Here is a 21,086-nt window from a genome sequence, read left to right on the forward strand (position 1 = left end):
GGTAGCCTGTGGTCCCAGGGGTAACGGGAAGGAAGGAAAGTAGTTTCACCAGATTATTTCAGAACCGTTTAAGTCTAAAACAAGTGTTTTACTCAGTTTAGACTTTAGTTCGTTACTGAATCAGCATCAGAGCTTTGGCAGTGCAAACTTGGCCAACTTTCAGTGTTCAAAAGGAAGGAAATAACATCTTATTTTTCTGATAGAATAAACACATTTTCAGACCTGCTCCCTGTGCTGCAGCCCACGTGCACTGTTATAAAAGCAGCAACTGTGTTGGTTTTTCCTGTTTGTGTCACGGCAGAAGCTTTGATGTGTGTTGCTCAGAAGTTAGTTGCTACAGCACCCATCCTTCATCCTCTTGTGGTGCGTGTTTCTATCTCAATAGACTTACGAGTTGAAGAAACTTTTTTTTTTTTTTGGTTAAAATTTTGCCATGAAGGATTTATCCCCATCCTTTTCTGTTTTTTGTCTTGCATAATGTATTCTGACCTCAAGGCTTAAAACATAGCTTCTGAAGAACTGTAGCAGAGTTTGGTGCAATTTTAGAAAGTTTACAGATGTGCCACTGGGATTTGCTGAAGTTTTGTGCTTAATAATTTAAATATTGCTATTTCTGAAGGTTTTGTAGAACTTAGGCTAGAGGCTCTTGGGATCATCTGATCTGACCTGCATATGAATCACAAGCCAGTAACTTGCATGTAGTTATTCTTAAATTGAGCCTAAATACTCATGCTGGACTAAAGCCTAAAGATGTTTGACCAAAGCAATCTTCTAGAAAGGGAACAACATCAAAATAAGTTGAGTTCCTTGGGTGTGGAGCTTCGTTCCCTAATTATCCTCCTTTTTTTTAATCCAAGTTCATAATGAAGATCTTTCTGCTTTCATTTTCCACTGGTTTTGTTATGCTGTGTGCTAGATTTGAGAAAGCTTTCAGTACTTTTTCTTCTCTCCCATGAAGGTAAATGTGAACTGCAGATGCCTCCTGGTTTTTCTTTTTCATCAGCTAAACAGTTTGTATTCAGACCCTCATTTGAAGGCATTTTCTGCAATCCTCCAGTTATTCTTGTAGCTCTCTTCTACCCTCATCTGAACTTTATTCTTATCCTTTTAAAAAGTGCAAACTGAGGCTGTAGTCATTCTTTTTGGTCTCAGTAACGCTTTTTAAGATCTTGTTTTGAGATTTAAAATCTTGCCTCGGCTCTAGCCCGAGTCCAAAACTGAACTGTTTTATAGTTTGCTTCTTTTTATGGCCATATTTGAATGCAACTAGTGTGGATTTAGGAGCTAAGTTTCACAGTGTACAGGGTGAATCTCATTGTGAGATTCTGGTGGTTGTCTTAAACTTCAGCGCAGTTATGTACCAAATTGTTATATGCAAAATCTTTTTCTTGGAGAGAGAGTGAATTTATGACGACGTGATGAATCAGAATGCCCACTATAAATAACAGTTATTTTGGCAAGCTAATAAGTAAAGAAGAGAATGCAATACTAAGTATATTTGCATGTGTTTGTAACTCTGGTCTTGCCCAAACCCTACAAAATTGTGCGAATTCTGTTAGGCACATGATCTCTTAGCTGAAGTGTACTTGGGGCTGACTTTGCTTTGGCTAACCAAAACTTAGATTTGATTTAAATATACATCTATATAGATCTATACATGTGTATGTATACATGTATTTAGAGACACACACCTTTGGTTCCTAGTCTTGAGAAGACAAACCTCCTGAAATTTTCATGGGGCATCGCACTGGTCAGGTCTTTACAGAATGGGAGGTATATTTTGCATAACTTAACAGTCCTTTGGAACCAAAAAAAAAAAGAAAACCTGGTATTTGTACTATGAAAAGATGTAGGAAAATATTCCCCATCTGTTTATCTGTAAACAACATCTGCAGTGAAAGATTTTTGATTTGGAATGTGTATGGGACAGCGACTTTTTCTTAGAAGCTGTTTTTGGAGTACAGGGTAACTGTTGGAAGAGGTACTCACTTTAAATCTTTCCTTTTTAAGGCTCTGATGAGTCACGGAGCAGACTGCTAGCAATGGAGAAAATTTTTCTGTAGATTTCAATAAGTGTAATTCTGGCTCTCATTTTCTTCTCTTTGGAATAGTAGCGTATTGCTTGTGTAGTTTAAATCTCTTTTTATCTTCTATTATTACAAATTATTACCCATTACAAAATGGGTAAACCTTTCTTATTGTGGCTCTTTTTTGTGGTATTTTTCAGATACTGAAAAGAACTACTGATAACACTAAAGCAGTGTGAATATATTCTTTTCTTTAGGATGGAAGTAACCTTTTGATGGATAAAAAGTTATCACCTGTGGTGATGAGTTACTAGCTTCAGATATGTGTCTGTCATTTGATCTCTTTCTTCTGTTAACACAGTTTCTAATGACAGTTTTGTAAGAATTTGTTGCTGGATCCAAAAAAGGCATTTATTTTCAAGTTGTGCAATAAATTAAGATGTCTAAGATCAACCAGAGACTGAAATCTTACTCACGTGTTGTGAAACTTCATCCGTTCTAATGCTCCTGTACACCAGCAGTGGTGGCATGGAGTGGTGTGGTCCCACATTCCCGTTTGCCTAATGCTTTTTGCTGGAGGAGCTGGGAGTGTTGGAGTTGCGTGTACACACCAAACAGCGCTTTCTTCTGCATGCAAGCCCGTGAGACCTGTGCTGTTCCTCAAAGGGAGGTGGGGAGCCAGCCTCTCTCAGCAGCACTTGTCTTCTTCTGGCCACCTTGTGCTGGGTAACCCGTCCTGGCAGGCTTCGTTGCTTCTCATACCCATGTTCTCCTCCTCTGGTTTTTGTGCAGGCAGTTTGAGGAAGACAGGTGGATGTGTTTGATGGCTGCCGTTGCTGAGGAGGATGTGAGAGAAGGGGTGTGGAGAGAAGAGGATACGTGGTGCTTTGTGGGGTTCAGTGGTGGGAAGGAGCCACGGCCACTGCCTGGCAGTGGGTAGCTGCCTCTCCCGAGATGGTTGAAAAGCCTGGGTCTATGCCCTCTGCAGCTGCTGAGGTTGGATCTTGTTGGCCTTCTTTCAGCTCCTCTCCGAAGAATAACAGTTTGTCCGAGAGCCAGTGCTTTTTTTTTTGTTAGTTGGTGCTTTTTTTCAGAATGACTTTTAAGTCCTCTGTTGCTTTTGCTCTTATGCAAAAGGCTTCTGCATAAATAGTCTTTTATAGCACAGGAATCTTAAACAGTTGCAACTTGACTGCAAGGTGTGGTAATTGGTTTTCCTTCCTTTTTGGTGCTGCGAGCAGACTGTAAGCCTCTGCCGGGTTGTTAGTACACCCCGAGCAGGTAATTTTCTAGGCCTGAAGGAAGGGAATACTCCTCTGTTTAGGGGCAGTGTTGTGTAAGCTGAGTTCAGTCTCATGTTGCTCGTGCTATTTTGTTGACTGAATTTGCATCGCTGTAGACTTGTAGAAAAACTGTCTGTAGTGGTTTTTTTTAAAAAGGCATTTTTTGTTTATAGTGATGTATTGCGCTGTTTAATAAAGGAAGAAGAGGATGATAAAAGACAATGTATTTTGCCATTTTAAAATGCTGATTACTCTTTATTTAATGAATTGCATCTTGAATTCAGCTTAATGGAAAAACTATTCTGAAATGGAAAATTATCTTTACCAGCACTGTCTATCTCAATGGTTGATTTCCGCCCCCCCCCGCCTTCTTCTCTATATCTGAGTAAGATGCAGAAAATATCAGGGAAACGTTCTTTCTCATTCACAGTCCTTTCATGCCAGAACTCCTAGCAGTAAGATGACCTTCCTAGAATCTTCTCCAAGCTTGGCTGCAAACTATGATTTCTGGGAGAATCAAAATTACTTTCCCTTTAAATTCCTAGTTTTCTTTTTCCTATGTGGCTTTGATGATGAAGATAATAATAATAATAATAATAATAAGAAGAAGAAGAAGAAGAAGAAGAAGCCTCCTTTCAAACTGAGGAATTGCTCTTCTGGGTTTCTGCGTTCTTCCTTGTAAGTAGGAAGAAAGAAACCAAGAGAGCATAAGGAGGAAAACTACAAATAGAAAGTACATTTGTAGAGAGGTGTGTGGTCAGGAGAAAAAAAGCAGGGAAGTGTAAGACCTAGTAAATTAGTAAATAAAAGGGAAAGGGAGAGGACTATGGTGGTAGGTGGTGAAGGAACAGGGAAAGCTGTAGACAGGAGAACTTCATCCCTGGGCAAAAAGACTTTGTTGTTTTCATAAGACCTGGGGCTTAATTTCCAGTTTTGCTGAGCTTTCACAGAGATATGAAAGGGGAATGAGAGAAGTGTAGAAAGCCTAGGATAATCACAGAAGATAAACATATCAGTGCTCATACGTAGTCTTGCATAAATGCCTGCATCAAATGCAAGAGAACATGTATCTAGAGATCAAGAGAATGTAAGAGAACTGACGTTGAGATAGCCACACTGGGAGAGCAAGAAAATGATAAAAAAATGATGTGTTATTTTTAGTAGCATGCTTTCAAGTGGATGCAGGCATATAAGAGTTTTGATAAATGGGTAGTGGAGTGGAATTTGGGAACAAGTAATTTCAGTGGATTTTAGCCTTGATAGGGAAAATAACATTCATAGAAGTTTGTATAAATTGTGATAGATTCGAGTCTTTAATCTGGTAAATGTTTTTTAGGGTTTGGGTGGTGTTTTTTTTTTTTTAGATGTTGTCACAGCAAGGAATATATATGTTCATCTGTGAAGTATCAGGAAAATTCCAAGTTTTTGTAATCTTGACCATTTAAAACACTCTGACCCTAGACTTAACTTGTTTACATTCAGCTGCAATACCTACTTATTTTAATCACATCTAATCTTGGAAACCCATCTATCTAGAGGGTTGCGTATTTGTTTTATAATACTTAATTCTTCTATAATTACATATAACAAGCTGTGTTCCTGTGCTTAGCAGTGGCTTTGGGGCATGGTGGGAAGAAACTGATGGTAAATGGGTAATTCCTGACTACTTGTGTACAAACTTGTCAAGCTGCTTTATCTGTTTTAATCTGAAAGCAGCCCTTAGAACCAAAGTCTGATCCCAGAGATGTGTTGATGCAAATGATTTGCATTCCAAAAAGAGCCACTTGTGTGAAGAAGGATAAAAATGTGGGCCTCAAGATAGATTGTGTTTTGCAATAGCTGCTTAAGTATGTAAACTTGGTCTTATTAAGAAGAATGAGAAAATCTGTGTATACCTTTGGATAATCATAGATGTTTTTGTGCTATTCTTTCTTTCTTTCTTTCCAGATTTGAACATGGAATTCAACCCATCAGATCATCCACGGGCCAGTACGATATTTCTCAGTAAATCGCAAACAGATGGTAGGTTACTGAATTTATTACAGTGTTTGCTATTGCGGTTATCTCTAAACCCTTTGTTAGAATGCATGTGATAATCTCTTCATATATAATTCCCCTCCCTCAAAAAAAGAGGCTTTTAAAGGCATCATGTTAAAGTTGAAAGAAGTCACACCTTTCATTAATTATTTTGTGAAACCAGTAGTAGAAGGTACAGGCTTGAGTCCTGTCATGTCCTGAAATTTTAAGTTCCAAGTAGTTGTTGTATCAGAACTACAAATACAGATGAAGCTTAATATAATTATATTAAAAAAATATTTTTCCTAGATCCAAAATTTTCTGTGTAACTTTTTTGTTTTTTAAAAAAACTCTGGACGTTAGGCCAAGCTTCTGGAAAATGTGTGGGGAGTATTTTCTTGAGAAAATGCCAGTTTATATTAGCTAAGAAGACAGTCCAGAGTTTCCTCCAAGATAGTTGATACTGTACATGAGCTCAGTACTAGATTTTAATAACTAAACAACCCCCATCCCATCCAAACATTCTCTCTTCTTCTCTCGTTACGGATTTGATATAATCATGTACTTGTCTGGGCTATTTTTTTTATTTATGGGCAAAATGATTCTTCTGGAATTATATCTGTTACGCAAGTCTCTTGATAGATTTAGTAGAATAGAAGCCATTTATTCTGGCTCCTTCATTCCCTGTTGGACATGTATGACATGTTGTTTTAGAAGGAGGTGAATAATCGATGCAAACCACATTATTTTCTACCAAGACTTTCAAAGCAGTTTCTACATTGTAATTCTGACTGTTCAGTATGAACTCTTTGTCCTTCTCTCTTCTGCTTATAAATGCCATTTTTTGATTTACATAGTAAATTGCAGTGTCAAACACATCACTTAAAAATGATGTAGTTTTCACTTACTGTATATTTTCTGCTAATTTTTGAGCATGACTAGAACAAAGAGGATATACGTTTAGGCCCTAATTGAAGAATTGATTTTGTGAGTACCTCTTTTGCCCTTCAGATTGTCTGTCTGAATTCAGCCCTGGTTCTGTCAATGCCTTATAATGTGCGTTTGGATGTGATTTACCATTCTGATCTGGTTTGATAGTCTGTAAAATGAGTATGATAATATTGCCATAGTACAGTGAATTATGAAGATTGATGTCTATTTTATAGTGTTTTTATAGTGTTTTGAGACTGTATAATCCCATGTGGTTGCTACATGTTTCTCGTTACAGCTTGTTGAAAAAAAGGACTAAAAAAATCCCAAGTACAACAACTAAAATTTTCACCAGACCTGATGATTATTCTTATTTGTAGTAATAGTGGTTAATTTGTTATAGTATGTAGTTAGCTGTAAACATTTTTTTTTAAATGACAGTTTACATCCATGCTAGAGTTCCCTATGAAACTTTGTTCTAGTTTAATATGAAGAACATATTTTTGAGTTAGAACAGTGAATTTGGTGAAACATTATCAACAGGACTGTAAGATCTGTTCAGCTATCCTTGATCACAGTAGAAAAAATCTGAAGTCTATCTTGCTGTACAAAAGAGAAAAGATTCTGCAAACATTTATCTGCTGATGTATTGCCAAGAACCACCATTCTGGTGGGCCAAGTCACAGTAGTAAGGATTTTGCTTGGCTGTACTTTGAGCCTGTTGTGGAACCAAGTGAGCTGTAGTTCTCACAGTATTCAAGGATGTTGCCTAACACCAAAATGCAATAAAATCATTGTTAAGGGGAAAATACAAGGAGGTTTTAGGGCGTGTAGGGTTGTATTCTGACAACCAGCTGTGCAGCCTAAGTGACCCCCAAGACTTCCTAAGTCAGCCTAAAAGGGTGAGAGTTGAGCTGGCAATGTTGAAAGCATCGAACTTGGGCATGTAACTACCTCTCTTCATTACTTGCATAATGTTGGGCTGGCAAACGTTCCTGTTGACTGTAAGTGAAAATATATACAAAGACAAGAACTGCAGACATTTAGAACATACATATTGGAGTGAATATGGAGCTGAACAACATCAGGACTCAAGGTTTCATCCAGGATCTGGCTGTGACTCTTGAGTCTTCACCACGTGTTTCTGCAGCGGGAAAGGGCCAAGTTCATAACTACGTGCTAGAGTGACTTGGCAACATTACCTTCAGACAGTTCCACATTTGGCTTTCTAGTAGCCCTTGTACTCTTTCAACATCACTGGTAATCTTGTAGTACTGTCCTGGCATAGGTGCTTGTGCTTCAGCTGCTTGTGATCAACATGTGAGTGAAGAACAATAAGCTGACTACCCCAAATTCAATAAGACAGGACGTGGCATCTCTGGATATTACATGGTCTGAATTTCCCATTGTTCTGTGAAGCTTGGATGCCATGCTAAGTATCTAAACCTGTCCTGTCCCTCTCAGTCGGTAGTCTGAATGCATCCTTAATTACCTGAGAGTTCAGTGAATCTGTAGAAAAGTTGAAGACAGTAAATATTAATTCGATTCCAAAATAAAGTAGCTTTTCAAAATGCTTCCAACTCTTTGTGGGAATTTTCTAGGTGCTGAATCTTATACGAGTAATTCTCCCTGTTTAGGGAGCTCGTAAAGAATACCACCTTTTATGTCTTTGACTTCTCCGAGTGCTTTATGCAGGTTCTCCCTTGTTCACTGAGTTTGGCCTGTAAGCATGGTGGCTGGAAAGCCATGCACTCTTTAGTGTGTGGTTGTGGTTAAGCCAGGGTTTCCAAGCCTTAGCACTCCAATAATGTAAATTCCTTTCTTTATAATAGGAAGAGGGCAACGGTTGTTACTTCAGAGTGCTGGTAGTGGTCTTTCCTGTAAGTGGGTTGCAGTTGTCCACCTCTCCTAACTTACATTAGGCTTTACACATTGAATATACTGGCTAAATTTTGCAGTATCGGTGCAACAATGGGATTTTGAAATTGTTTTTATATAGTGGATAGAAGTGAAGTAAGCTGCACTTATTCTTTAACGTTAACTAGGACCAGTCTCCTGTCTCGGATAAAACAAAAAGAAATTATTTACAAACTCCCAAAATGCAAGACACTTCCATTAATGTAATCCTCAAGGATTTTTGGTTCAAGCCTGATACGGGTAACATTAGGATAGCCTACGGAAATTGCACAAAGAAAGTTTCTATTGCAGCTCAATGAAAAATACATGCATACCTATACACACACATGTACGTATGTGTGTATATTTCCTATCTCCCTTTTATTTCAGAATAATATATTTTCCTACTATTGCAAAAGTTCAACAATAACAATTGAAAGTGCCTGCAGAAATAGGAACAGATCGTTGACCTTAAAATGAGGAAAGCGACAATTTGGCAGCATCTCTGTCTCCACTTGAAGAGTTCCATTCCAACTTTCAAGTTTTAAAATGTTAGAAAGAAAGTAGAAGTTTAATTGTTTAAACGGACTCTAAATCTGTTCAGCTTCATTTTATCAAAACCACATGCTTGAAAGCCAAAAGGCTGGAGTTGCATTTAGGAGTTTATGCTACAAAATGATGGTTAATTATAACACTGCAGTCTGCTCTGCTGAAGACCATACTGTGCTGTGTGAGCAGTGCAAAGCATCTTTAAACTGTCTGAAGCCAAGTGATAGAATTACCTCTGAACAGTCATTTTAGCTTGGCAGAAGTGGTCTTTTTCCTTGTGCAATAATTGTCTTTCCCTCGTTTAAAGGGAGGGTTGTGATCATGAAAGAGAGCGGTTGTGACAAAGTGGGTTTCTGCTATGCCCGATTCCCCATCGCCATTCCTTCTGGCAAGAGCTGAGCCTGACGCTATGGCAGAGCGGGCCAGAAGCAAAAAGCTTCAAAAAACAAAAGCACAAAAGCACAGCTGCCTTCTTATAGTCCCTCACTGGAGAATCCAGGCTAACTGAATTTCTGTAATATCAGGGAAATAAGGGAAAAGGAGGTCAATGTGGTGCTCAGAAGAAAGTGCAGCACAAGCAGTGCTTGAGCAGGGAGAAGTGAGGGTGTGTATAAATACATTAATGTATTCTTCCCGAGATTGGAAATAGCAAACAGGAATGAGCTCTGAGTGATATTCTTGCTTTGGTAAATAGATGATTGTACTTTCATGGTGAATTGAACAATATAATGGATACAAGGGAAAATATAGAAGACTAAGGTAGGGAGAAAAAAGTGATTGAAATGGAATTTGTAGTATATGTGCAGGCTATCTTTATAGGATTTTGTCCATAAAAACTTTGTATGTGGTATAATTATGATTAAAACACTGTTAAATACTTAACTGTGTTCAGAATTTTAATTTTCAGTTATGTACTCTGTTAGGTTTACATGCAGCTTATCAGAATTGTTTACAGCCTGTACATTGCAATATGCAATTCTAGACAAATACGTTGGCTATTCTTAGAAGTGAGTATCTACCATAATTTTGTTGTTTCCCTTTAGATTACTTATGTTCCTTGCTGGTGATAAATGTAGTTTGTGGAACTTAAGTGTAGTGCAGTGTTTTAGCAGGACTTCAAGCGGTTTAACTATTTACTAGATGATCAGAATTTTCCTGCTGTTCCTGTTTGATTCTGTTTCCTATACAATGTCCATAATTGTGGATCTGAGCATGTACTAAGTGACATGGCTAACATCTGTCATGTGTGATTCTCCTTTCTGCTCCCTGGGAGGAAAATTATGTAAGGATTTTTTAAAGTTTTCTCTTATTTTCTTTTTGTTTTATGTCTGCATTAAACACAATTATTTCACAGTATTCACACATACAGCCTTGTTTATGTGAGATTGCTTGCTTATAAAAAAATCACAAATAATGGCTTCTCATCCAACAGGGAATGGACAGGCTATCCTACCATTATGAACACTCTTATTTTGCTAAGTGCATTGGGTTGCATAGCTTTCAAATCATGGTGCACCAAAGTGCATTTAATCACCTACAGCATGAAACCATTATTATTTTAATCCTGCAATTTGATTTATGTGTTAGTTGCCTCCAGACTTGTATCCTAAATGCTGTGGTATTTTCACTGGAACAGAGCTCCACAGGCTCTCTATGGGGTGAGTTAATTGGGAAAGTGCTTAAAAAAATTAAATAGAGTATATTTAATCAGCTGTAATAAGCATTTGCCTGACAATTAAGACTCTATACATCTATCTCCCTTGTTGTTGCTGTTTGCTTTCTGAATATTTTGGCTAATTGTGGCTTTGACGTACAACCCTTGCTTGTGGTGACTGCTTCATACTCACCAAAGTAATGTGTTCGTGGTTATATCTGACGTAATAGTTTCAGGCTTGCGCCTGATCATTGTAGAAGGCAGTGGTATAATGCATATGGTGTCAAGGCTCCTCTATGGGAGTTAGTGCACAGTAAGCTATGATGAGAATTTGCTAACTCCATGGTGTAGCTATTTAGGTGCTTTCATACCTGCAAGGCAGTGTAGGCCACTTTGCAGCGAGGTGCCTTGCACGAAGGCACTGGTGGCTCAGGAGTACCAGCGCAGAGAACTGCTGAAGGATGGCTAATCCCCTGCTAACTTGGACTGCAGTTTACTGCAGATTAACTTGCCCATGCAGACCAACGCCTGGCGAAGTACCCAAATGGATGAGAATTTTAATCCATCACCACACTAGTGAGCGTAATGCATTTATGCATACAGATACATGTTCCTTCTGTGTTTGATATATAATATACTTGATTAGTGCAAAAGCAATTATGATGTTGCACATAGATAGCCTCCTGTTCTTTTTATTATAAATGGTATATAAGAAGCTTAATCGGGAAAAATAGTCATGTAATATTTCTATCATATTTTGTGTTTTTGCAGTGAGAGAAAAACGCAAGAGTCTCTATATAAACCACGTAAGTGAAAATGCCTCGCTATGCAGCTTTCTCCTTGTTGTCTGTATTATACAGTAAATAAGAGTTATCACACATGATTTCCATGTTGGTGAGAGGGTGCTGATGCTTCAAATGTTTGTTCTGCATCAGGATCCAGAAGTATAGGTCTTGGCTATTGAGTCAGTGGAACGGATCTGCTGAAGACAGTATCATGCTCACAAGCAGCGTACATAGGTGGCTGGTGCTTGAGACAGAGCTGCACACATTAGTATGATTTTTAAAGTTATTACAAAAACTCTCAAAACTTTAAATTACATTTGTATGCAGTTTGCTTTCGCAGAGAGCTGCAGCATTTGATATTTACACAGAAGTTCTGAAGTGCCTGGCCAGTGTTGATGCAATGTAAATGTGGATTGACATGTGGTACGTGCTGAGCATGAAGATGGGGTTTTGATACGCTTGTGTACCCTGGGCATTTTTCAGTTCTCTTCTGTTTGAATCAAATTCTTGGTGAAGCTGAGGGCAAATCCCCAGTAGCCTGCTTTGAGTATGGGAGCAGGCTCTTTGCCCCAGTTAGTATTGTTTGCACTGCTGAAATACCTGGAACCAGTGTGGTTCCCAGTACGTTAAGCCTTGTGCTGAAATACCTGGAGTCAGGCCTCAGTAAAATTGAGGAGGGAAGGAACTAATTGTCTCCCAAATGGTATTTGCCTTTAGGGTGAAATGGGGAGAAGTTCTCAAACTGTTCTCTATCTGGAAATAAAGGCCACAATTTCATGAATCATTTTTAAGCCGGTACAGCTGCTGACAGAAGCAGATGTGGTTTATAGCCTCTGCATCCTTTTGTGCTGGGGCGAACCTTTGTGCAGCTCCAGGTAAACTGGATTGGGGCGCGAATGCAGGTTGATTCAGCACGGCTAAGAGCTAAAATGGATCTGCTCCTAAATGAGATTCACTTCAGGACTTGCACCGGCAGAAAGGCAGGGAGGCACGGAGGCAGGAATGAGCTGCTGGGTGGGGTGAGAAGGCAGGACTGCTTCATTTGTTGGCAGAACTGGTTTGTGCTGAGTGTTTCTGAAACTACTGCTTGGCTTTGAAAGCAAGCTGAGATTTTCAGTTTCCCAGTTAAGATTTTGAGAAGTCATGAGTTACTGTAAGGCTTATAAAAGCCTTGGCCCCACCAGGGTAGCAGATATTCTTAGTGCTTCTCACCTTCTATTCCCCTGTAAAACATTTCCATTGTTTACAGTGTGTGTGAGGGTGGTTTGCAGTGCAATTATATTGTTATAAAATTACATGTGAAGCTACTGTACTGGGTTCCTGTAAACTTGATAATGTGTGCTCAATAACTTCCAGCATGCTTTTTAGCCTCAAACTTGGGAGGGCTCAATCAAAAAAAAAGAATAATATTTAGACATTGCAAAGCAAGGTATTAGCTGAGTTTCTGTGACAGTCTACCTTGTGTCATGGACGAAATTCTCACGTGTCCCGAATCTCTTCATGTCATGTAAAAGATGAGTTCTGCATTAGGCAGGCTGCAAGTGGATTCCTCTAGCGGAAAGCACAAAGATGACTATTACAAATGCTGCTGGAAGCATGCTATGGCAAACCCTGGTATAAAATATTTTTAGGCAATGCTGGACTTACTGCAGAAAAGGGAAGGGTGATGGTATCACTGGGGAGTTGTGTTGTTGGGAGCTTATGCAGCTGATACCCTAAGCACGGTACCTTTTCCTAACTTCTTCTTTTCAAGTATCATTCAAAGCATTGGCTAAGGTTGCAGCAATGTAAACTTCCCCCAGTAGTCTGGTTTACTGCTACCTTAAGTCTGACTTACTTGCACTTACAAAGTACTTCAGAATTACAAAGACAAAAATAACCTTTATGAAGCTGAAGTCCTTACCATGGCTTTCTCTGTGTGTCCCCTTACAAGTCAGTTAAGTTTTTTAGCCAATACTCATCAATAAGCTATATTTTCAAATGTAGCACGTGATATTGAAGTTGTTACTTCAGCACACCTGTGAGTATTCATTCAGCACCTCCTAAATATTCAGTCTGCTAAAGCTGACGCACAAACTGGTGATCATTTTTGAAGTGGTTGCTGCCTTTGACTGGGAACTGTGTTTAGGTTTGTAGACTGCAGGGAACCATTGTAATTTTCCTAGACTGCCTTGTTTGAAGAAATGTGAGGGAATAGTTAAAATTAACAATTATATGTGACAAGTTTTTACATGATGAGCAAATTTATGATATACCCTATTGGCTGATCAGTTCTTTTCCACCATTTTTCAGTGTGTGCTAAGTGCGTTTCTAACAAGAGCTATTGCTACTCATCTGTTTCCTTGTTGATGTGAAGTTCTGGGGCCTCACATCTGCTCTGGAGGAAACAAGCCAGAGGACATAAATTTTGAAGCGTTGTTTTGTCTTCCTTTTACAACTCCTCACCATAATGCGGCACTCTTTTGTGGTTTTTCCATAACGTCATCTTTTTTTTTCCTTTTATAAGTCTTTTATACTTCCCTCCTTTTGTGAAAAATAACCAAGATGAGCAACAAAATATTTTTATCCTTTTGTGCACTATCTTACTGGTTATTTTGCAGGCAGAGTTGAACATCTCCCAGATGATCAGGGTGGCTGGCTAGCAAGAGAAGTATCAAGAAATGTTCTGCTTTTTCTTCTTTAACTGCTTGTCTAGTTCTGTGTAGTAATAGATGAGAACAGTAGTTTCTACAAATACCGTTTCAAAACATTACGTATGAAAAAATTAATTTAATGAATTAATACTGATTCTTTTTTGTTTAAAAATGCACTTTGTCTGCATGATAACACCACTGTTCTTTTCCTTTCTTGCTTGCTGTAGTTTGTAGAATATTTTAACTGGCTGAATAATTTCCTTTCATCCCCAAATACAAATAGGGGGTTCCTGCTTTGATTTAATGTGCTTTGTCAAGGGCTGGCAGTTGCCAAATTTCCGATTCACCTTGTCAGTAGGTGTGATGGGAGAAGCCAGCAGCTGTTCTTTTTTTGGGGTGGGAAAGGCAAGGGGGAAGGAATGAAAGGGGGGGTGACAGGGTGCTATGGAGAAACCATCATCTCTCAGTCTTCCCACAGAGCCCAGGGAGACAGGCGACAGGTTGGAGATGGTGCTGGATCCTTTACCTACCTGCAGTGTACCCAGAGCGTTAGCTTTCTTCCAGCCTCTTTTAATTTCTAAGCAGTTGCAGCAGACTTTACTTCCCTTCCCACTGAACTGGCAGTTGTTCTTTTTTGTTACGGCTTTAATGCTGCTTCGGTGTGCACTATCTGCTTAGTCAAGCTGCTGAGGGGGATAAAGATGCAGACTGAGATAGAGGCATTTCCTTTTTGAGAGGAGAGATTGCATCAGTGTCTCTGCCTATACAAGGAAAGCAAACAGGAAAACATGTTTTATGTTTTTTTGGGGGGGTGGATGGAGAAAGAGTGAATTTTTTATTAGTGTTTGCAGTAGCTAGTTCTTTGTACTGGGTGGTTATTTTTTTGTAGTGGAAAGGAGCAGGGCAGGGGAGAGAGAAGTTATTTTCTCCATCAAATTTTTCTAGAAATTTTCCCTTTCAGACAAGATGAGAATGTTTGCCGAAGTACCTTCTTCTCTTCTTGACAAGATATGCTCTTAAAGTTGAATTTGTGTTTATAAGCAGTAATATCCAGTAAAAAGAAGGGATTTTTTTTTGCATATTGGAATATTTCTGAAGGAAGATAAAGGGAAGGAAGATACAGGGAAGAAGGGAAGAAATATCTCTCTTCAGAATTTTTTTTTATTCTGGAGACTCTTAATCAACCTTGTAGCAAGTTTCCTTTCAGTATCGTCTTGTTTAGGGATCTGGACATGACTTGTGCTGTCTGCTACCCGGTAACTGCATGTTCAAATCCCAGCAGACAATTCTGTTTTTATCATTCCAAGTAGAAAAACTAACATCTGTGTACAGCCCAAAATTTTTTCATATCCTGGGGAAAAGTTCTTGGGCATCATTCATGTCAGAACCCCAATCCCTGTATGTGATGCTGTAGTGATTCACATGAGGGGCGGCTTCTTCCCAGCAGCAGTCTTGCTGATGGGGACTAGCGCAGAACCGAGGGGTCCTTTGCTGTATGTGGTGTGGCACGAGCAATTTCCGTGGGCCTTTTTGCATGCTTGAAATGATGTACGGTATTTGCTCCTGTATAGCCCCCGAACTTCCTTGACAGATTGTATAAAGAGGCTGCTCTGCTTACCTGTCATAAAACTACTATGCATGTGACTGGTTAATCAAACACTTCCAGCTAGTGATTATAACAGTAAATATGATACATGCTGAAATGGGAACATAGTCTGAAAAGTAGTTTAATCCATGAAAAATGCAAAGCAAAACATAAAATGTGAAATGTTGTTTTTAAGTGGACTGCCTGAGGCTGGCTATTGTAGAGGTTTGTAATTGCTGTCCAAATTCCAAAATAAATATTTTAATTAACATTTCTTACTCAGAGAGAAGAACAAGATAAACTGGAACATAGATTAGAGGCTTCTCAGGTGCTCTTGAAGCTCTCCTAGAGATTGCTTAATCTGGTCTTTGCTCCTCTCCATTGCAAGATCACAAAAAACCAAACCCACCAGGTCCAGAGGGGGCCTTTTATAGGCCATCTGGCCTATCTAGCAGATTCCCTATGCTGATGCCATTCCCGACAGATGCTGTTTAAGATGCTATTTCAGGCTTCCAATAAGTTAGAATGGACAGGTTTTCTGTAATGGCTTACCTAAACTTACTGTTTGAAATGTTTTTTCTAATATCTTTCAGCCCCTTGCTTCTTTTCCTCCCCTCTAGGGTGAAGAATTTTACCTCTCCTATCGGCCTCAAGGCAATAAGTTATATGAAGCGTCACACTTTTGTAGGGAGAAGAACAAAAGATAACTTTTAAGGTAGAATGAGAGCACGCAGGAGAGTTTTTGCAAGGTTGCTATATGATACTTGCTGTGCTGAGAGCTTAGTAAAGTCCCTCTGGTCAAATTGCACAACACTAGCAATTATACTCTATGTAAATATAAGCCTTTGAGCTGCTTTTAGTGTTCAAAGAAATATTTAATCTTTTCAGGTTTGTAAAACAGGGTGCTTTATCAGTGGTTAAGCAAGGCCTGTGTGTGCTGCAGAAGAGTTTACCAATGGTTGCTGAGCCCCCCAAGAGTTCGGTGGTCCTCTGACCTAGTTTTCTGCAGTAGACATGAGTAAGGTCAAGCTTTGAGAGCAAAAAAACTTGCAAGTACAGATCTAGTCTAAGGCATCAGTTTTGAACATTATCAAACATTGGTGAGGCTAATCAACTGAGGGCAAGGGTGAATCATGTCATAGACTGATGAGGTGCAATGGGTATTATTTAAGAGTGGTTGTACTGGATCTTTTTTTATTGTAGATGTTGGCAGAGAAGGGTGAGCACACAATGGTGCAGTTTTCTGTAGCTTTTGTTCAGGTGAATAAACCCATATCTAGCCACTAAATGTAGATGGTTGTGCTGCAGTACCAAATTACTCAAGATGAAAGTAAATTAAGAGCTTTGCAGAGTTGTGCAGAGAACTGTGTTGCATGGCTTGCTTGATTTTGGAAACACTTTGTTGTAAAATCATGTTTTCCTGTGAAAAATGTTGTCAGAACTAAATCATGTCCCGAAGCAATAGAAGATCCCCAAGATAGGAACCTTCCTTTTCTGAGTCAGAAGCAGTCCTGGTATTTTTGCTTGCTGTTGTAATTTGGCTTCACGTGTACTTTCACATGCCAGCTTTGCCTGTTAGCATTTTGGCCAGCCTCTGCTGCCTGGAAGCTAATGGGCATGTCTCCACAGACGGGTGCAAGCAGGCCTCAATTTTTCCATGGGGGGAAAATGCTATTTAATAGTATCTTTTAAAATCATGCAATAACTTACACCTGGTTTGATGGAAGAAGAGACAGTACTGTCATTATTTAGGACAGAAGCTGCAAATTATCTTTTGACGGACAAGTGCAAAAGAACACTGACAAAGGCTGAAGCTGCTCTGCCAAACTGGAGGCTGACTGGCTGAAGGCCAGCCGTGGTACAAAAGCTGTATAGCTTCATTAGGGAAGTGTTGCACCCAAATGAACAAATCCTGCTGAGCATCAGGGCAGAGTGCCATGCTAGTGTTGCTAAAGAGCTCCCAGGACAGAGCTGGCTGGTACCCCTTTGGTCAAATCTGAGTGTGGGTTTTGGTCAAGTAGGCACCCGTCTGGTAGATGTTTCTACCCAGAAACACCCTGAAGTGACTATTTTAACAAAAGAAATAGGAAGACTTTCCCTTTCCCCACCAATTTAGGTTTAATTTTTAATTTCTGGGTGATGCTAAAATGGAACCTGAGAGAAATCCATCCTTTTGTGTATGCTCACTGTGAATTACTTAGGAATCTGTTATGATTCCTCTCATAGCAGGTATGTAGAAAGAGTTCTGCAGAGCTTGTATGGTTTTGACTTAGTTTACTTTTCTTAGCAAAAAAGGCAGATAAAAAATGAGGCAAACTAAGCCGTTCTATTTCTGATAAGTACTTTATGTAAGCTTCAAGTCAATTGTATTGTTCAAACATCTTAAAACAAACGTGATTTGGAAAGTTGGAAAGTTTCAGGATGAAGCACAGAGAAAAATAAAGCAGAGATATTTCTTTAATACTAGCTGTGCAAGAGGGAAAAACTGCTATTTTTAAGAGCTAGAAGCACCTGTCATTAAGTTGACTCTTAAAACTTGTTCTGTAACACATGTAAAAGCGTAGCAAGTTATAAAGCAGTTTTTCCATTATACATTTTTTCTGTAAAGAAAGAAATTCCACAAAATGGCTACTATGTGTTAATTGTAACCTATATTGCCAGCATTTCTTAATTGTAAGCCTTTGGTTGAAATGAGAAAAATAACAACTGCTTCTGGAGGAAAGAGCTATGAATCCTCTCCAACAAAAGAAATCACTGAATGATAGATAATTGTTCCAGAACTCATCTCAAGAGGTTATTCAGTCAGATGCTCTGAGGCAAGAAACCAAAGATATTCCTGGCATACGTTTGTTTTACCTCTTCTTTGCAACTTTCAGTGGTGGAGATTCTGTCACTGTTCAAGTCACTCAAGCTATGCCTGCCAGTAGAAAAAGGTGATAGTTTGGGGTGGGGTTTTTTTGGCATCACCTCCTCTCATACTTTCATGACCAATCTTAATTTTTCTAGTTCGATACAAGCCTGCTCTTTCTTACCCCATCCACAATAGTCATGGAGAACAACATTCCCTTCTTTGGAACTCCCTTCAACATGACTAGGCCAAGACTGTAACTTTGTTCCTGGAGAAAACCTCTCCAGTCTTTCATTTTTTCCTTCTAAATTAAGTTTTTCAAACCTCTGATTAATCTTTCTGCTCTGTCCTCTTGACTCTCTGAAATCAATTTATCTTTCTTGGAACATGATGGTCAAAACTGGATGTAATATTCCAGCTGAGCAGAGTGCAAGGGTGCTCCATCCTGTTATATACATGGTAACTTTATGGGAAAATCCTGTATGATATTTTCCTTTTTCCTAAGAGTGAATTTGTTGTCATGTGATCCGCACATCCTTTTGATGACAGCCTTGACAGTTGCTTGCTGTGTTATATTTAGACAGATGGTTCTTCTCTGAGTGTACAGCCTTACGTCTGTTCTTAATGGATTGCAGGGATATATTTTTGTGCAGACAACTTCCCAAATTTGCCAAGATTGTTCTGGATTGTAACCTTGTTTTCTAATAATTTTATTCAGTCCTCCACAAGTTAATGCTGGCTGCAGATACAGTAAAGAATATGTTGATTCTGTTTTCAAAAGTTATTGCTCAGTATTTTATATTGAGTAGACCAGACCTCTGTGGAATGTCCCTTACTTCAATCTTCTAGTTTGAAATTGATCCCTGGGTAACCAGAGTACAGTTTCCCAAGCAGTTTTTACCAACCATGTATTCCTTGTTCTGCCCTTTGAGAATTTTATGCAAGATCAAGTCAGAAGTCTTGGTGAAGCTGAGAAGCATGTCATCTACTGAATCTCAGCTTGGGTTCACAAATATTACTACTGCGAGTTGAAGTACATTTAAAGTGAATCCCACTTCATGTCAATAAGGTGCTTTTAATTTGTAAATATTTGTAATAGCAGAGATTGTCAAGACTCCACATGTGTCCTGGACTCACAGTCATGTTTCCATATGAAGATTTACAAAAGGAGTTATACCAGTCCTTCCTTCCCCCCATGTCAGCCTTAATGGTGGGACAGAACCCGAGGAGGATCCCATTAATGTTAGAGGGTTTGGCTAATTTCTTCAAAGGCTCTATATTCTTTCTTAGAGCCTCTCTGACTTGTCTAAATGGAAGATTTTTGTGGTCAGACATGACAGATTTGAAATGTGAAGGCTTTAAGCTCTAGTATGGTTTTTGGTGGACTTATTCCATTGACATGGACGCAGAAGAGGGTTTCTGTATAGGACACTGCCCAATACTGAGGTGATGCTCACTATGCTTTTGTCCTTTGCAAGGATGGAGAAGGTTCCTGTGCAGCATTTTATGGAGGTTGAGAAAAGCCTATTTGACTTCACTGTGGGACTTAAGATGTCTTCTGGCTTCGTCAAGCTAGAATATGAAACTGAGGGTGTTTTTCAGTAATTTGGAAAAGGCAGAAAATCTGTTACCTGGCATACCATATGGCTGCAGTTGGACGTCAGAGTAGAAGCTGGGAATGGGAATGTTGATCTACTGATAGGATAGTTATTCACATGGCACAAGTGTGTATATATACCCAAGACAGTAGATTTACACTTGGCACCATTTTTCAGACTGGGAGAGGTACCCCTTCCTGCCAAGTTGTTATGAACAGAAAGTGAGGCATGAGACACCACATATTTTTCTGGAGTGTGAAAAGTTCTAAGCCTAACGAAGTGTAAGGTGGGCTGAAAACCGTGGAGAGTTCTGTGATGTAGTACTTTCAGAAATAAGGTGCGTGGCTCTAATTATTGACATGTATCAAATGTTAGAGTGCTGTTTACGTAAGAAAATTTAAATCTGATAGTAGTGTTGCTACAGAGTTGTTTTCTGTTTTTCACTCATGCTTGTCTTGAATGAATCCAGTCCATTTATCTTAAATTTTATCTAAAGCTTTAAAACATGTTGACACTTAAAATGTAGAATTAAAACTTGCCATATGCTTTAATTTTTTTAAAATTATGCTGAAATGTCTGTACCGCTCCTTTTTTTTCAGTTGCTAAGCAGTCTCATTTTCAGCTGTTTTTAAGTTGCTTTGCCTTTATCATGCCCATGGAATATACTCAACAGCCTAATTCAGAAATTTGAACTAAGCTGTGGTAGAATAAAAGCTATAAATCACCAGTCAATAGGTAATACATTTTATGAAATTAATAAAGTTTGTTGCCTTGCTCAACATATAATAGCTTGGAAGATACATGGATTGTGAGCTTCCAAAGTATTAGGGAGTACCTTTCCAAACTCCTGGTGAATTTTTGAGAAGGGATAATTTTATTTTCTCAGTAAACTTTTTCCACTTCCAAGAAAAGCAGTTTAGCCTATGATTTTATTGGTCAAATGGGGGACATTGATAGAATTTGTTGGTGAGCTTTAAAATCATTAGAACATAATGTTTCTACAATTGCAACAGCTTCAGAAGATTTTTTTCTTTTTTTCAATTAACAGAAGACTTCGACTGCTCTTTCACTCATAGCTGGGAAAAACTGAAGGATGAGTCAGATGCATGTAGGTTTTACCAGGAGTCTATAAGTTCTGTATCTAATGAATGCTGCTAAGAAGTCTACTGCCTATGGAAAATTAATTGTTAGTGAGGTGATGGAGTGCTGGTGCTTGTAATAAGACCTGTTTTGGAAATTAGGCAGGGGAAGAAGTACTGAGGTAGGAGTTACAGAACTGTAA

General features: G+C 38.9%; 1 protein-coding gene across 1 annotated transcript in view; it reads left to right on the plus strand.

The window, feature by feature from the left end:
- The first annotated feature begins 5,262 nt into the window (after positions 1 to 5,262).
- CCNY (cyclin Y) overlaps positions 5,263 to 21,086 on the plus strand; it is a 49,600-nt gene continuing 33,776 nt past the window's right edge. The window contains exons 1-2 of the mRNA XM_010282332.1: positions 5,263 to 5,332; positions 11,127 to 11,161. Coding sequence (XP_010280634.1) covers positions 5,266 to 5,332; positions 11,127 to 11,161 — 102 coding nt within the window. The 5' untranslated portion in view covers positions 5,263 to 5,265. The remainder of the gene's footprint in view (positions 5,333 to 11,126; positions 11,162 to 21,086) is intronic.

The sequence above is a fragment of the Phaethon lepturus genome, unplaced genomic scaffold, assembly GCF_000687285.1.
Source record: "Phaethon lepturus isolate BGI_N335 unplaced genomic scaffold, ASM68728v1 scaffold11582, whole genome shotgun sequence".
NCBI lineage: Eukaryota > Metazoa > Chordata > Aves > Phaethontiformes > Phaethontidae > Phaethon > Phaethon lepturus.